The following is a 14,101-nucleotide window of genomic DNA, read 5'->3' on the forward strand; positions in this document are numbered from 1 at the left end:
GGGATACGCTTACTAAAGAACTTTTGTAGTTTACAAACACTGAAACGACTTTGACTCTCCTGGACTATCTCTTCTTTTTCTACTTAAAAAAAAAAAGAAATATAATAGGCTAACAAAAATAAAAATCTATTTGCTTTTTAAGTAATAACTAATATTTTAATGTTTTTATAAAAACAATTCCTTTCAGGTACTCTGATTATAATCTTTAGGTGACATAAAAAAAGTTTCAGCATTCTTTATTACCAATATTTTTGCACAATTTTACATATAGCCATTAAGTTTAGCATTTCAAGGGAAAAAATTAAAAGAATAAAAGGAGAATGATAACTCACTGAGAAACTTCTGTCCGAGTAAAGTCTAGTTTGTCTTGGATTCTTTAAAAAAAAAATTAGGTCCATAATTTTAGTTATCCTAATTACCATTCCGATCAAATACAATATGTGTCTGTGGATTCTAGATAAAAGATAAAATATTTCCAACTAATAAACATAAGACCCACTGATTGGACTGTTTAGAATCAGTTTAACTGGGTTTGGATAAGGAGGACTTCAATAAAGTTAACTATATATTGAGTTCCACTGATTAAAAATGCAGTTTTAAAAACACTGCTTTTGTGGTAAATTTCTAGACAAATTATAAATGTAAAACACAATATTGTAAATATTGTAGTATTCACAGGTACTTGCTGGAGAAGTGAAATGCTTGCATTCTAAATATCAAAATTCTGACCTTTCAAAATAGTGGGTTTTCTAAAACAATTTTTTGATAATCAGCATTTGCTTTTAAACTGTTAAAATGTCTATTTCAATTTTTTAAAATCCTTACACATAAATCTTAAAGTTATTCCTTTCAGTCTCAATTATTTTTTACTTTCAACTATATTATCAACACAGAACCAGTTTCTAAACAGATACCTAATGACGAACAGTTTCTATGTAAAATAAAACTAGGCAATCTAATACAACTTGTAGTATGAATGTGATTTATCAATATTCAAAATTAAATTTCTATAGTGAAAAACTTTGTCTCTTCTTAATATTCAAAACCAGCAACTTCCCATGAGACTTGAAAGTTAGTGGAGAAGATCAAACAGATTTAAGCACTGCCCGACTTCTTCTAAAATGATGGACTCTTTTATCCTAGAAAAGACAGAAGCAGTCCCTTTTACTTCACTGAAAATCTCTTATTATCATTATAAACTAAGAGAGTTGCAAAATACTTAAAGTATTTGAGTTTAAAAATGATAAATGAGAGAAAAGTGAACAAAATGTACCAATGACTAGTTTTATTCAACATCGTTAAAAAAAAAAAATCCTGGTAAACGCAGAAACAGAGAACTTAGAATCAGTATCATTGCATATAGATTCTTAATGATTTTGTAGTAATGACCCAAAGATAGCTGGTGGAAAATATATGTATATTCTAAAAAGTCTGTTTTTTCTATATCCGGTAGAAATCAGAACTTGTGAACACCACTGCACTTCAAAATTTGAAATCCTATGCTTTTAGATTAAAAGATAAAAATTTTGGCATATTTAAAGGCATATCTGTTATTAACCTGTGATAAAGACAATATCATTCTTTAGGAAATGAAGTAAAAAATTAAAAATATACACAAAAATATCCTTTCATTTTATGTTGCCTGCAGATGTGCAAATAACAGGAAGTGAGGTCTTGCAGAGGAATGAAGTCAAGTAAACCAGTAACAACATAATACTATTTTCTACTCTACATATTTTGCTTAACTGTCTTTTCCTATGGGTTATATTCAGTTGTCAAATAAAGTAGGATTATTTCTGGAAATTATGTAATCTATCAACAGAAGAATGGTCTATTTAGGTTAAAGCCCAGAAAAGTAGTAATAAACTCATATATCTTCCAATATCAGGCAGGATATGAAAAATTACGAAGGAGCTGAAATTAAGACAACAGAATGGAATTTACCATGGAAACTGTATATATCCTGCCTCAATGTATTCAAATTCAATTCAAACAACACTTAAGCCAATCCAAACAGGCCTAGATGCCAGACAACTGCAGACTACCCGGAAGCCCAAAAGAGCAGAAAACTGGAAGGTTCAAAGGAAGGTTTTTGTCTAATACAAGATGAAAACTCAAGTTTAAAGACCATTTTCTGCTTTGCAAATGAACTATGTAAGTACTACCTACTTAATCTTTAGAACTTTAGGCAGGAAAGCTGTTATACAACTCGTTCTTTCCTTGTAAATTACACTATGTAGAATGAAACGACAAAAGAAAAAAATGTTAATTTTAAAAGAATATGTTTTCTCCCTGTTGAGATGGTAAGAACTTAATCCTGCTATGGCTCTACTCTTCTGCATTATAGGAGGTCTTTGGTATACTCTTCATAAAGGCCTTAAACTTCATCCTGTGGTCCATTCACAGATGGTAAAAACCTCATCTCTCTCATTTTAAGACACAAAGCAATGGTTAAAAACTTCTCTTTGAATATAAAATAGTGCAATCATTTTGGAAAAATTCTGGCAGTTCCATGAAAGGTTAAACACAGTTACCATATGACCGAGCAATTCCATTCCTAGGTGTATGCCCAAGAGAAACAAAAACATATGTCTACACAATAACTTGTACACAAATGCACTATTTATCAGAGTCAAAAAGTGGGGAAAAGCCAAATGTCTATCAAGTGAATGGATAAATAAAACAGCATATCCGTAAATAAAAAGAAATGGAAGTACTGATACATGCTATAACACTGACGAATCTTGAAAACATTATACTAAGTGAAAAAAGCCAGTCGCAAAATGCCACATTATATTACTCTATTTAAATGAAACATCCAGAATAGGAAAATCCTTGAAGAAAGTAAGTTACTGGTTGCCTAGGGCTAGAGGAATTGAAGGGAAATGGAAAGTGACTGATAATAGGTAAGGGGTTTATTTTTGGCATAAGTAAAATATTCTAAAATTGATTGTAGTCATGGTCTGCGAATATACTAAAAAGTACTGAATCATACACTTTAAAGTGGTGAATTATATTCAAATTATATCTTGATAAACATGTTATCCTCTCTCACTAGAGTGACCAGTTAGCTCCTTTCCATATTCACAGACTCAGAACTAGAGACTTTGGATAGCTTTAGACCTGTCTCATTTTAGACTTGTAAAAATTGAGCCTTAATACAATTCATGTGATTTGTCCAAGGTGATAGAATCAGGATCAGAAATCAGAGCTTTCTTAAATTCAACACCCACATTCTCTTCCACTTCACCAACTCTGAATCAACTTCCATTTCTTTCTACTCAGCTCCCTTTATTGCTTCACTATACCTCTTCTCCCCCGACACTGTTCATGTCAACTAAGTGATTTTTTTTTTTAGTCCAACATTCATGTACTCTTAAGTTCTGCTTTCTGTATCTAAAATTTTCTTTTTCTATTCTGTCAAGCTAATATTCTCTAACTCTCATCTTTCACAAACTCTTTTAATTATAAGCTTCTGCTAAAGGTTTCTTTAAGAACAAACTACACTGTATCAAATATACTGCAGCATAAAATACACTACCAGGTAAAACTCACAGTGGTTTACTGGTTAACAGTTAAATGCCAAGAGTTCAATTAAATGCTATATGTAATCTCAAAATATATATATCACAGGATAAAAAGATGTTTCATAGCTGACAAATGTGCTCTTTATACTGTGTACCATTCATTTCATACCTTGAAGTAGTCATCTTGAGTAACAACAGAGTTTCTCAGTCTGTTCTCTGGATTAAACAGACAAGATACAACTGTCTGTATGCTTCGGTCCACAGATTTCTGAAATACAGAAGTTTTCAGTCTAAAGTCTACTCCTTTTACTCAGTGTTAGCAAACTTTTAAAATAAAGTTTAATGAATACGTTATTAATTTCTAAATAATTCTTATGGAATTCAAGATTCTTACCATATGTCACTTAGTAAGTTTTCTACCAAAGTCAATAAATATTTTAGAAACTTGGTGACAGAGTACTGGTTTAAAAAGCTCAATTTAGTAAAACCCTAAGATATTGCTTAAGGCTCTTTAATTCTTCCTGTTAGATAAGAAACGGTGAACTTCAACATTCAAGGAAAAATATCCAGGGTAAACCTGGTAATTATACTGTAAGCCATTTTAATATTTTTTTAATTTTAAGTCATATACTAAATCACAGAACTTTTTCACCCTATATTTCAGTAGTTCTCCACTTTTATTTCCCACTGAGAAACCCACGGACGAAGTTCACAGACTATAATGAAAATCCCTTAAAGTTAACCACATTCCCACCCATTAGATAAAACATGTAATTCAAGAATGAGGGCAGTCATTATAGGAATCTGCTCTAATGATAAAAAAAGAAACAACCCTTGTCTACTTCAACATTTCAATTATTACTAGTGACTCTACCATTCTTAAAAGCTATAATATATAATGTGATGGAGAGAATACCGTAAGTAATTATATGTTATTATTTAGCTAAATGTTTAAACTAGTAAAAGACAACGTAGATAAAGTTCATACTAATCCCTCTTCTGAAGAATAGGAGTCTTGAGGAAACCTGCCCGTTGCATTCTGCCAAATCATGTTAATATTTATCAACGTATGGTTAAAAAATAAAAATGGAACAAAGTACTACTGAATCAGAAATTATATGTGTACACTGAAAGTTTAGGGATGCCTGAAATTTTATCAACTTTAACATAAACTGATGAATTATCAGTCAATTACTCAAGCTCTTTTATTTATGGCTTCCATATTTAAATTTGGGCAAAAGTACTTGCTTCTCAAGGGGATATTAAAACTTAAAAAAAGTAAATATGAAAATATAAATAAACGAAATCAAATGTTTGCCTTTTGTGGGCCATTTCCAGAGGATGGAGTAGCTTCATGAACTGAGCATTCACTTTGCAAAACTTCAGCTCCTGAATCAACTTCATTACAGTGGTAGTTAACAGTTGTATAAGCCTATGTTTAAAACAATAAAAGTGTAATTACAGAGATGTACACCAGATACATTTCTAAACAATCTATTCTTCAAAATGGTGAGCTAATATTGAAAGTTTAAATGTGGGTCGTGTTGAAGACGTTCAATTACATTAGCACAGCAACTTTATTTTAAACTGAATAGCTGAACAGTAAGGCAGTCTTTTATTCTGAAATGTTTCTTAAGCTTCAACATAATCAGAATTAGAAGGGTTCTAAGAAAAAGAAACTTCAAAATGTAGTAAAGGAGAATTTCCCAGTGCCTGAGAATTTTAACTCATGTTATAGTCTTCAGATATCCAATCCTGATGAAAGACAGAAGGTAACAAAGGCTCAGGTGTTTTAGAGGTAGCACTCTTTTGTTTTAAAACTTCTTCTTACAGAACAGTATTGCAGCAAAACATTACTTTGCTTCTCTTGAATGGATTTTTTAGGTAGAAAACTAGGAGCAGATTCAATGCTAATTCTAAATCTATAAAATTAGCATTAACATAGGTTTTAATACTACCTTTCTGGGATTATATATCCTATCAACAAAGTAACTAAGCACCTGTTGTATGCAGAGCAGCCATTGTTTAACCACACAAAAACCACCTGAGAAACAAAAATGCAGTTTCTCCTGTGGGAATATATACTTGAGTTGACAAGAAATTAATAAAACAAAACACATAACATAAAATATTCCTAGGCATACATGATATGGCAAACGGTCAAGAAATATATAATATATAATAGTTAAAAACAGTGCAGCTCAGGAATAATCAATAATATTGTAATAACTATGCATAGTGCCAGGTGGGTACTAGACTAATGGGGAGATCACTTCGTACATTATATAAATGTCTTAACTACTATGCTGTACACCTGAAAATAAACTGCATGACAATCATAGAGTGTCAACTGTAATTTAAAATAAATTTTTAAAAAAAACTTTAAAATAAAGAACCAGAACTATACATTTGGCTAATTCACCTTACCGGAGGTATAACATAACTCCTTTGTTCTCCAGCAGGCCACTGTGGTGGCATCTTAAAGAAAATAAATAATTATTTTAATATTCCTACACATTTTCACTAATATATAAGATAGACAATGTTCAGGTATTTGTCATGATAGCTCCTTGAACTTATTATAATGAAACAAAATGGAAGAAATACTTTATGCTTCTAATATCTGAGAATTTTGTTATTATTTTCCTATATAAACCCCACCTTTCTCTCAATTTTCTGGAGTTAGCTTTCAGGAAAACTCAAAGATAGTAGTTCTTTGAATTTATTACCAAAGATATGGTCATGTGGTCACAGATAGATATGGTCATATCTACGGGCAGAAATTCAGAGAAGTACTATCTATATAGTAGCCAATTAAAATAAACACTACCAAATATAATTAAAATTTAATATTCTAAGAATTGAGTAATCACTTTATTTCAACCTACTCCCCTAGAAAATTTTTTAAAAGTTGGCCTGGGTGTTTCAGCTATTTAACAGCAAAGATGGAAGGATACATGCTGAAATATAGAAGGGGATACCAAATATTGAAGACAGTATAAGAGAAAACTTGCTAAGTACATTACTATCAAAATATCATTCTTTTACTTCTAAGAATACAGAGGCCTTAAATCAAAGTTTTTTCCTTAAATTTTAGACATACTCAACTAGCTTAAATGATACACTGTTGGGGAAATTTTTATAAATAAAGGCCTCAATAAAACTCCAAAGTAAATCATTTTGTTCCCTCTTAAATTACCTGATAATTATACACAGGCAGCTGATATCCAGTGATGACCTGAACTGGTGAACTTGGATAAGGAGGATATGTCTGAAAATAAAGTTTACAGAAAGAATGGGTTAACAAGGTAAATTTTTAAAAATTAGAAATATTACTATTCCCAACATAAAATACGAAAATAAATCTTAATTATTTTTCTATTTACAACTCAGGCTTTTGAGAGACTGGCTTCATATTCTGTCGAATGTTAGCCTTTTGGGTGATGAGGAGGAAGAGATAAATGAGGGAAGTAATTGATTTTGCCACCCTAAGTTTATCTTATTCGTGTATTTATCCCCACCCAGAATTTTCTTACGCTCTGTTAGGATAGATTTCCATGTGGAAGTTAAACGTCTTCTTTTTCTTCATAAAAATGCTTTAAAATAGTTTTAAAATTTCTTCGACAATATTATAGGGTAATGTATAGTCAATGTGTAGTCCTCCTACAGACTTTATGGCTCTTTCTGCATTTTACTTTTACAAGTTATGGGCAGTATATAACCCAAGACTGGAAAAAATACAGTAAAATGTATTACATCTTTTAATAAATATTTATTGATTAAAAACATCTAGGTAGTAGCATATATGAATATACTCAGAAAAGGTAATAACTCACAATAAGTGTTAGGAACAAGTAGGGTTTTTCTTCTAGCCATGTTTAGGGCAAGAAAAATAGGTAAAGATATACCGTACACTTCAGGTAAATGGAAAATGTAAACAAAGGAAAGATACTGCAGCACTTTATTATATTTTTCCTTGCAAATAAAATGTTTTAAATTGAAGAAAGTAAAATGAATTAAGAAAATAAACTTTATTTATCACCAATAAGATAGTAAATGTTCCAAATACTACTTCAAATACTAAAGTAACCAGAACCAGAAAAATTATATGCCAGACTCATACAGTTTATAAATAGAGTTAAGTCAGCAGAAATCTATCCTAGAATCAGAATACATCCAGAGGTCAGCAATCTATATAGGGAGACACCTGGAAATTACTGTAAATGAAAAATAACTAGATAAATCGCTAACTTAAGAGAAGAAAAAAACCAGGCAGACACACGAGTAAAGCCACCTTCATATATTTTAGGAGTTACCATATGGGGGAAAAAGGGAAAAGATATGTTCTATGTGGCTACAGAGGTCAGTTCTAAGATAAAGACTTACAAGATACATAGAAACAGATTTTAGTTTAGAATAAGGAATAACAACACTAAGAATGACAGATTAAAAAAAAATAGATTTCCCATTACTAAAAGTGTTAAAAGAGGAACAGTATTATCACTTATGGAAATTGTGGATATAATTCCACAGAAGGTGAGTGAGACTGGCTTACTTTCAAGGTGCCCCATCTATAAGATCTCTAATACTAACAACAACAACAACAACAACCAGGAATGCTGGTAATTCTTACCTGAACATACTGAGTTATAGGATTCATCATGGTTGGAGGCTGCATATAAGTTTCAGTGTTTGGATTACTCCAGACACTCTGAAACTGTGGTGGTGGAGGAGGATTAAAAACCAAAGGACGTGGCTGCACGTGATATGCACCTTTTTAAAGAATAAAAAGAATAAAAACCTATTTTTAGTTATCTGAAAAGGTATACCTGTATCAACAAGAAAATTTCCTTTATTTACTCACATAAATTTTGTTTCCTGATTGCAGGGCCCAGTTTCAGCTTTTTACCATGGAAATTTATCTGTGACTGAAATAAAACAGTAACAAAACTCATATCAATTCCCAAGTCTTTACTTCCAAGACCCTGGTAAACACGCCAAATCTTCTAAAATTCCTACTATCAGAGATCAGTGGTAAAAACTTACTAAATCAAAATTTATCAGCACCTTATTTACCCTTCAATACTCCCATCAAGTGTCCAGAGGTGTCATGGAATTTGATCAAAAATCTTTACCCTTTCTCTAGTTCATGAAGTTAGATGCTCAAAAATAAACAGGTTCCGACAAATTATATAAGATTAAGTTTGGATTTTTAAAAGAAGTATATATATTTCTATATTTCATACAAGACTGAGTATATATTCAGGACTCCAGCAATACTAAACATTGCATCCAAAGCTAATTAAGAGATTTTGCCATAAGATTACTTACTTCTACTATCTTCTGCACATCCACATCATTATAAAAGGAAACAAATCCATAGCTAGAAAGGCAGATAAATGAAGTATAAAATCACCACCATAACAGTACATGTTTTAAAACTTTTAATATTCTATGAAATAATTGACAAAAATAATGGTAAAGAATAAAGAACATACTGAGATAAATATTTTTAAGATGTACATGATAGAGCCTCTGTAAACACTGCTTTTTTCCCTTACAATTAAGGTAATGTGGGAACCTTATTAACAGAAAATTCCTATCTATGAAACTGAATTTATTATCTATGGCAAGATGGTTAAAATTTAAGATATTGTGAAATGTGCAAAGAAAAAATTATCTGATAAAACTGATTAATCCACTTATGTGAAATAAACGAAGCTGAGAAATATTTAAATACAAGTACTAGGAAAATGATTAAAAGAGCTGGCGGCAAACTTTTATCCTCTACATGAAAAGAATTAACAAAGCAACAAATTTCATTTACACAAATATAAGAATACCAGTTTTGAATTCTTCTCTGATACTCTACAAACACTATAGTTCAGATATTTTTTAAAATTTATACTGAACATGTTTTACTTACCCTTTGGACACACCAGTTCGATCCGTGATTATCTTCACTTCTTTTACTGAACCATATCTAGCAAAGAAACTTCTAATTTCGGTTTCATCCATCTAGGAAGAAGAATTTAACTTCAAGAATAAAAATTCAGCATTCAAAATTTTCAATTATACTATAAAAGATTTGATGATGTGAAAGTATATTCCCCAAGTATCCCCAAACTACCTGTAGCTCTTGTCAATCAAAGATATTTTTTATTCCTCATAGGTTAAACGTTAACTAATTCCAAACCTACATCAAGTACAAAAGACCTATCTATGTCTGCAATAAGGGCCAAAATTCCATTATTCACCAAATATTTTTTTAAATAAATAAAATAGGAATACAATACCCTAACGTCAATTCCACCAACAAAAACAGTGTTTGGCATGATTTTGCCTTCAGGTAAAACATAGCCTTGGCTGGTCGTAGCTGATGAGGACTGGGTGCTGGCCTCTCTGGAGATGGTTGAATTTGGAGTCTCAGAATTTGCAGCAGACTGTAATTTGAAAAGCAGATATTACCAATCAATCAATCAATAAATAAAGGCAAAAACCACACGTGATGTGAAACAATTTTTGCTTTCAAAGTATAAAAATTTTTCATATGAATTACTTTCATTGTAAATAAATCAACAATACAGCTTAGTTCAGGCTCAAGATGTAATCAGAGTAGATTATTAGCATGAAATTTTAACAAGAGTATAGTACTTTCTTAAACTGTGTAGCTCATTACCATCTCTTGTACAGTACTGTGGCAGAATACTGATTTTATATTGAGTTTGTGAAAATACTATGTGACCGATAAAAAAATTAGGAAGTTCAGGTTTGTAAAAAATAAAGTTATTAAAGCCACCCTGTTCTATGCCAATAACCACATTTTCATTTTATGAATATGAATAATTGATTAAAAAGCATGGTAAATCTTTTTAAAAGATAAAAAAATAGCTGCGTCAAAAAGAAAACATCAGTTTTTAGCCATTTTTTTTTTGTCTCACCTTTCTATTCTCCAAAATTAACACGAATTTTATAATTATAATACTCCCTGTGTTAGTATGCCTGCTTTACTTTACTTTGGAAGTAGATCATGAAAACATTTGCTCACACATCAGAGCTCTTGCTTTAAAAAAAAAAAGGGGGGGGAGCTTATTATCCTTTTCCCTAATGCTAGAGTATTCAAAGCATCTTTTGAAATAACATTTTTCTTCTTGAATTACACCAAATCAGTCCTACTGATAATTCTAATTTTCATTGTGGGATAATATATATAAATGATACCGTCTTTTTTTTTTTTTTTTTTTTTTTTAAGAAAGAGACCCACACATGAATCTCATTATTTTTCTGGATTCTGGTCAGAACTCTGTCTTTAGTCTTCCCACACAAAGGGTAATATAAATTTTTCTAAAGCAGAATTTACTGGTAAGATGTATGTTGAAAAGGCAAGATAGCACAGTGAAACAAAAATTGATTTAGTCAGGACATGTAGGTTCATGTCCCTCACTAGGTTATAAGCCACTTACTTGGCAGCTGATTATCTTTGGAAAAAATTGCTTTGAGAATAAACTGAGATAACATCCGTGAATTCATTTTATAAAGTGGTATGCCAATATAAGTTAGTGTCCTATTATTTGAATTTATTTTCAATAGGCTAAAAAATAAGTTTCTTTCCTGGTTTTACTATTTACTTACTTATTTTATAAATATTTTATTAACAACTAATTTGAGCTGAAACTTCAAGAAACTATGGCACACTTATTTGAAACTCATTTATAAAGTGCCTATTGATTATAAGCAGTAAGTACAAAAGACTGCAAGAAATAAAGCTATTGCACATCTGCTTATAAAGGAAAATAAGGATGAAAATGTCCATTTTTCAAAAAACAGTATAGTAATTTTTATAGAAATTAATAACAATGAAAAAGTAGAGTTCCTATTTTGTTAGATGCTAAAAGTTACTGATAAATTTAAGATTCTACAAACTGCTATACTAATTATAGATGAAACAAAAATCGTCAAATCACCAACTTTGAGCATTTAGCTTTTCTCTATTAATTTGTGCTTATAATTGACATTTTGTGTTTCTATTTGAATACTTTCTAATTATTTCCTTTATAATACAATATTTCATGACAATAAAGTAGGAAAGAGTAAAGATTTCTAAAGTTTTTCCACTATAAAACGTAACATTTTACAATTTTATCTTTTTTCTCAATAGGACTATATTACAGAAGCCACATATCTTGAACTATTGAGAACTTGACTAGATTTCCCTTCGCTAGAGACAATTTACCAATTCCTTTCAATTAGCTCATTGAAAATTACAAAACACAAATAAAACAGTGGTTCTGAAATTCCTGTAGATTTCTTTTCTTTGCAATTTCCCCTTCATTTGTGGATGGACTTTAAATACCCTTTTACTTAATAAACTACTGACAGTATTATCCATCTGTGAACCACAATAGATGTATTTTAATTTAGAGGTATAACATCAGGCTAGAAAACTGTGCCAGATTATAAGGGGTTATGATAATGTAGATTCTCAACAAGGAGAAATTTTGCTGGCCAAGGGCATTTTTGGTTGTTACAACTGAGGCGGTGTTCCCGTTATCTGGTCGATAAAAGCCCAGGATACAATAAACATCTATAATGCAATATCAGCCACCTACGACAAAGAATTATCTAGCCCAAAATCTGAATAGGGGCATGGTTGAGAAACCCTATGATCATGTTACCAGAACTGAAGAGGCAAGTTCTAATTCTCATATTCTATTTACAGAAGTAAAATGAATACTGGAGACAAATAATCAATAATTTAAGAAAAAGAGGAAAAAGCCATTAGATATTATAATAAGTTTCACTTGGAGTTGGGTTGTATAAATTTGGCTGCTTAATTGGGACATTAAATATAAAATTCATCAAATCATTTTACTACTGTCATAAGGCACTATAATGTCATAGTCTTCAACCAGCAGGTGGCGCTCAAAGCTAACAAAGTAAGCAAAGTACTCCATCTTAACAAGACTGAACTGCAAGGATTTTTAAACTCCTACTGTGTGTGTATTTATATATAATTATAATCTACATATACAACATCCATAACCAATAGACAAGCTTTAGTTATGTTTAAACTCTTGCCAAAAATACTCCACAAATGAATGCTTGGGCTAAAGCAAAAGTTTTGTGTTAAAGTATTAATCTTAACCATTGGTAGCATATAAAAAATGTTACATGTAAATTAAAAATAGTAATTATTTTTCTTAATAATACTTTTGAGTAGTTGGTGTGTTTTGAAATGAGTAATGCTGAGATATTAAATAGGGATGAACTTGGACCATCACATACGCAATTCTTATCATTGCTATTTACAATATATTTCCTGTTACAGTTGGATAACAAAGATTACTAGAAGCTGACAAAGATTACTAGAAATGACAAAGATTACTAGAAGCTGAAAAAAACTTATTTACTAAGCTCCTGGGATGTCAATATTATTTCATTCAACTACTATGTCTACATGCAAGCAAACTTAGGTCTGTGTATATTAACCAAAAAAGGTCTACGATTTGTACTTATCACTTATATCCACAGGAAAAAAAAAAGGAGCTAATAAAGAGAAAAGCAAAACCTAAGGAAATAAGAAATAAAAATCAGAATAAAACCCGTTAAGTAAATCCAGTAGTAAACTCTTGAGGGCAGGGAGAATCAAAACAAAGCTAAGCAAGAAAAAGGGCAAGAAAGCAAAAAGATGTATTAGTCATGAAAAAGGGGATATGACCACAAATTATAAGAGAATGCTATGTATATGCCCTAAGGGAGTAAATTTAGAAGTCTTGATGAAACGGCTAACTTTCCAGAGAAATATAAATTTTTAAAAACAGTCTTAAGGAAAAAAAGCACTTGATTTCTGGCTGTTTCATTGGGAGTTTTTTCAAATTGTAAAGAAACAGGTCATTTGTGTGTATGTAGATGGCGGGTAGGGGCAGCAAGACAGAAACAATGATAGTGGAAGAGGAAATGGAAGAAAAAAATTTAAAAGCTCTTCTTTAAAAATAATTTCAGAGAAAAGAAAAAGGATATTTCTCAATTCATTTTACAAAGCTAACATCATATGAATAACAAAACTTGATTAAGGTGGTCCACTCATGCCCCCAACAGAGAGATGAAAAATCCGGCAGTATACAGAAAAATACACAATTACGTAGTTTATATTGGAAATGAAAGGACAGTTCACTCTAAAGAAATCTATTATTGTAACTCCCCATTGATATAACATTTGATAAAAATATCATCTTTTAATTTGAAAAAAACCCAAGTAAAATAAATATAGAAGAATTATATTTCCTATCAATCTAATTGTAAGCCATCAGGCTTAAAGTGAAATATAACTGTCATTTTCATTGAAATTAGAAAGAAGGGAACCTCCATATTCTCTATAAATTTTTCTACTATATATGACAAAGGGTTAATATTGAGTTCTTATAAATCATTAAGAAAAAGATAAATATCCAAATAGAGAGGTAGATTAAGAATTTATAAAAATATTTTAAGCTAATGACAAACTTCAACTTCACTAATCACAAAGCACATCAACACTGAAATATTTTCCAGCTACTAGACTGGTAACTTAAAAA

The 14,101-nt window shown here is 30.8% G+C and overlaps 1 protein-coding gene across 1 annotated transcript in view; it reads right to left on the reverse strand.

Annotated features, from left to right (window-relative positions):
• Positions 1–220: 220 nt before the first annotated feature.
• DAZL (deleted in azoospermia like) overlaps positions 221–14,101 on the reverse strand; it is a 15,402-nt gene continuing 1,521 nt past the window's right edge. The window contains exons 2-11 of the mRNA XM_015585767.1: positions 9,824–9,970; positions 9,454–9,545; positions 8,859–8,910; positions 8,392–8,455; positions 8,161–8,300; positions 6,727–6,798; positions 5,955–6,005; positions 4,846–4,959; positions 3,697–3,795; positions 221–1,139 (exon numbers count right to left, since the gene is read on the reverse strand). Of these exons, the coding sequence (XP_015441253.1) occupies positions 1,086–1,139; positions 3,697–3,795; positions 4,846–4,959; positions 5,955–6,005; positions 6,727–6,798; positions 8,161–8,300; positions 8,392–8,455; positions 8,859–8,910; positions 9,454–9,545; positions 9,824–9,970 (885 nt within the window). The 3' untranslated portion in view covers positions 221–1,085. The remainder of the gene's footprint in view (positions 1,140–3,696; positions 3,796–4,845; positions 4,960–5,954; positions 6,006–6,726; positions 6,799–8,160; positions 8,301–8,391; positions 8,456–8,858; positions 8,911–9,453; positions 9,546–9,823; positions 9,971–14,101) is intronic.

Source organism: Pteropus alecto, unplaced genomic scaffold (genome assembly GCF_000325575.1).
Source record: "Pteropus alecto unplaced genomic scaffold, ASM32557v1 scaffold92, whole genome shotgun sequence".
Lineage (NCBI taxonomy): Eukaryota > Metazoa > Chordata > Mammalia > Chiroptera > Pteropodidae > Pteropus > Pteropus alecto.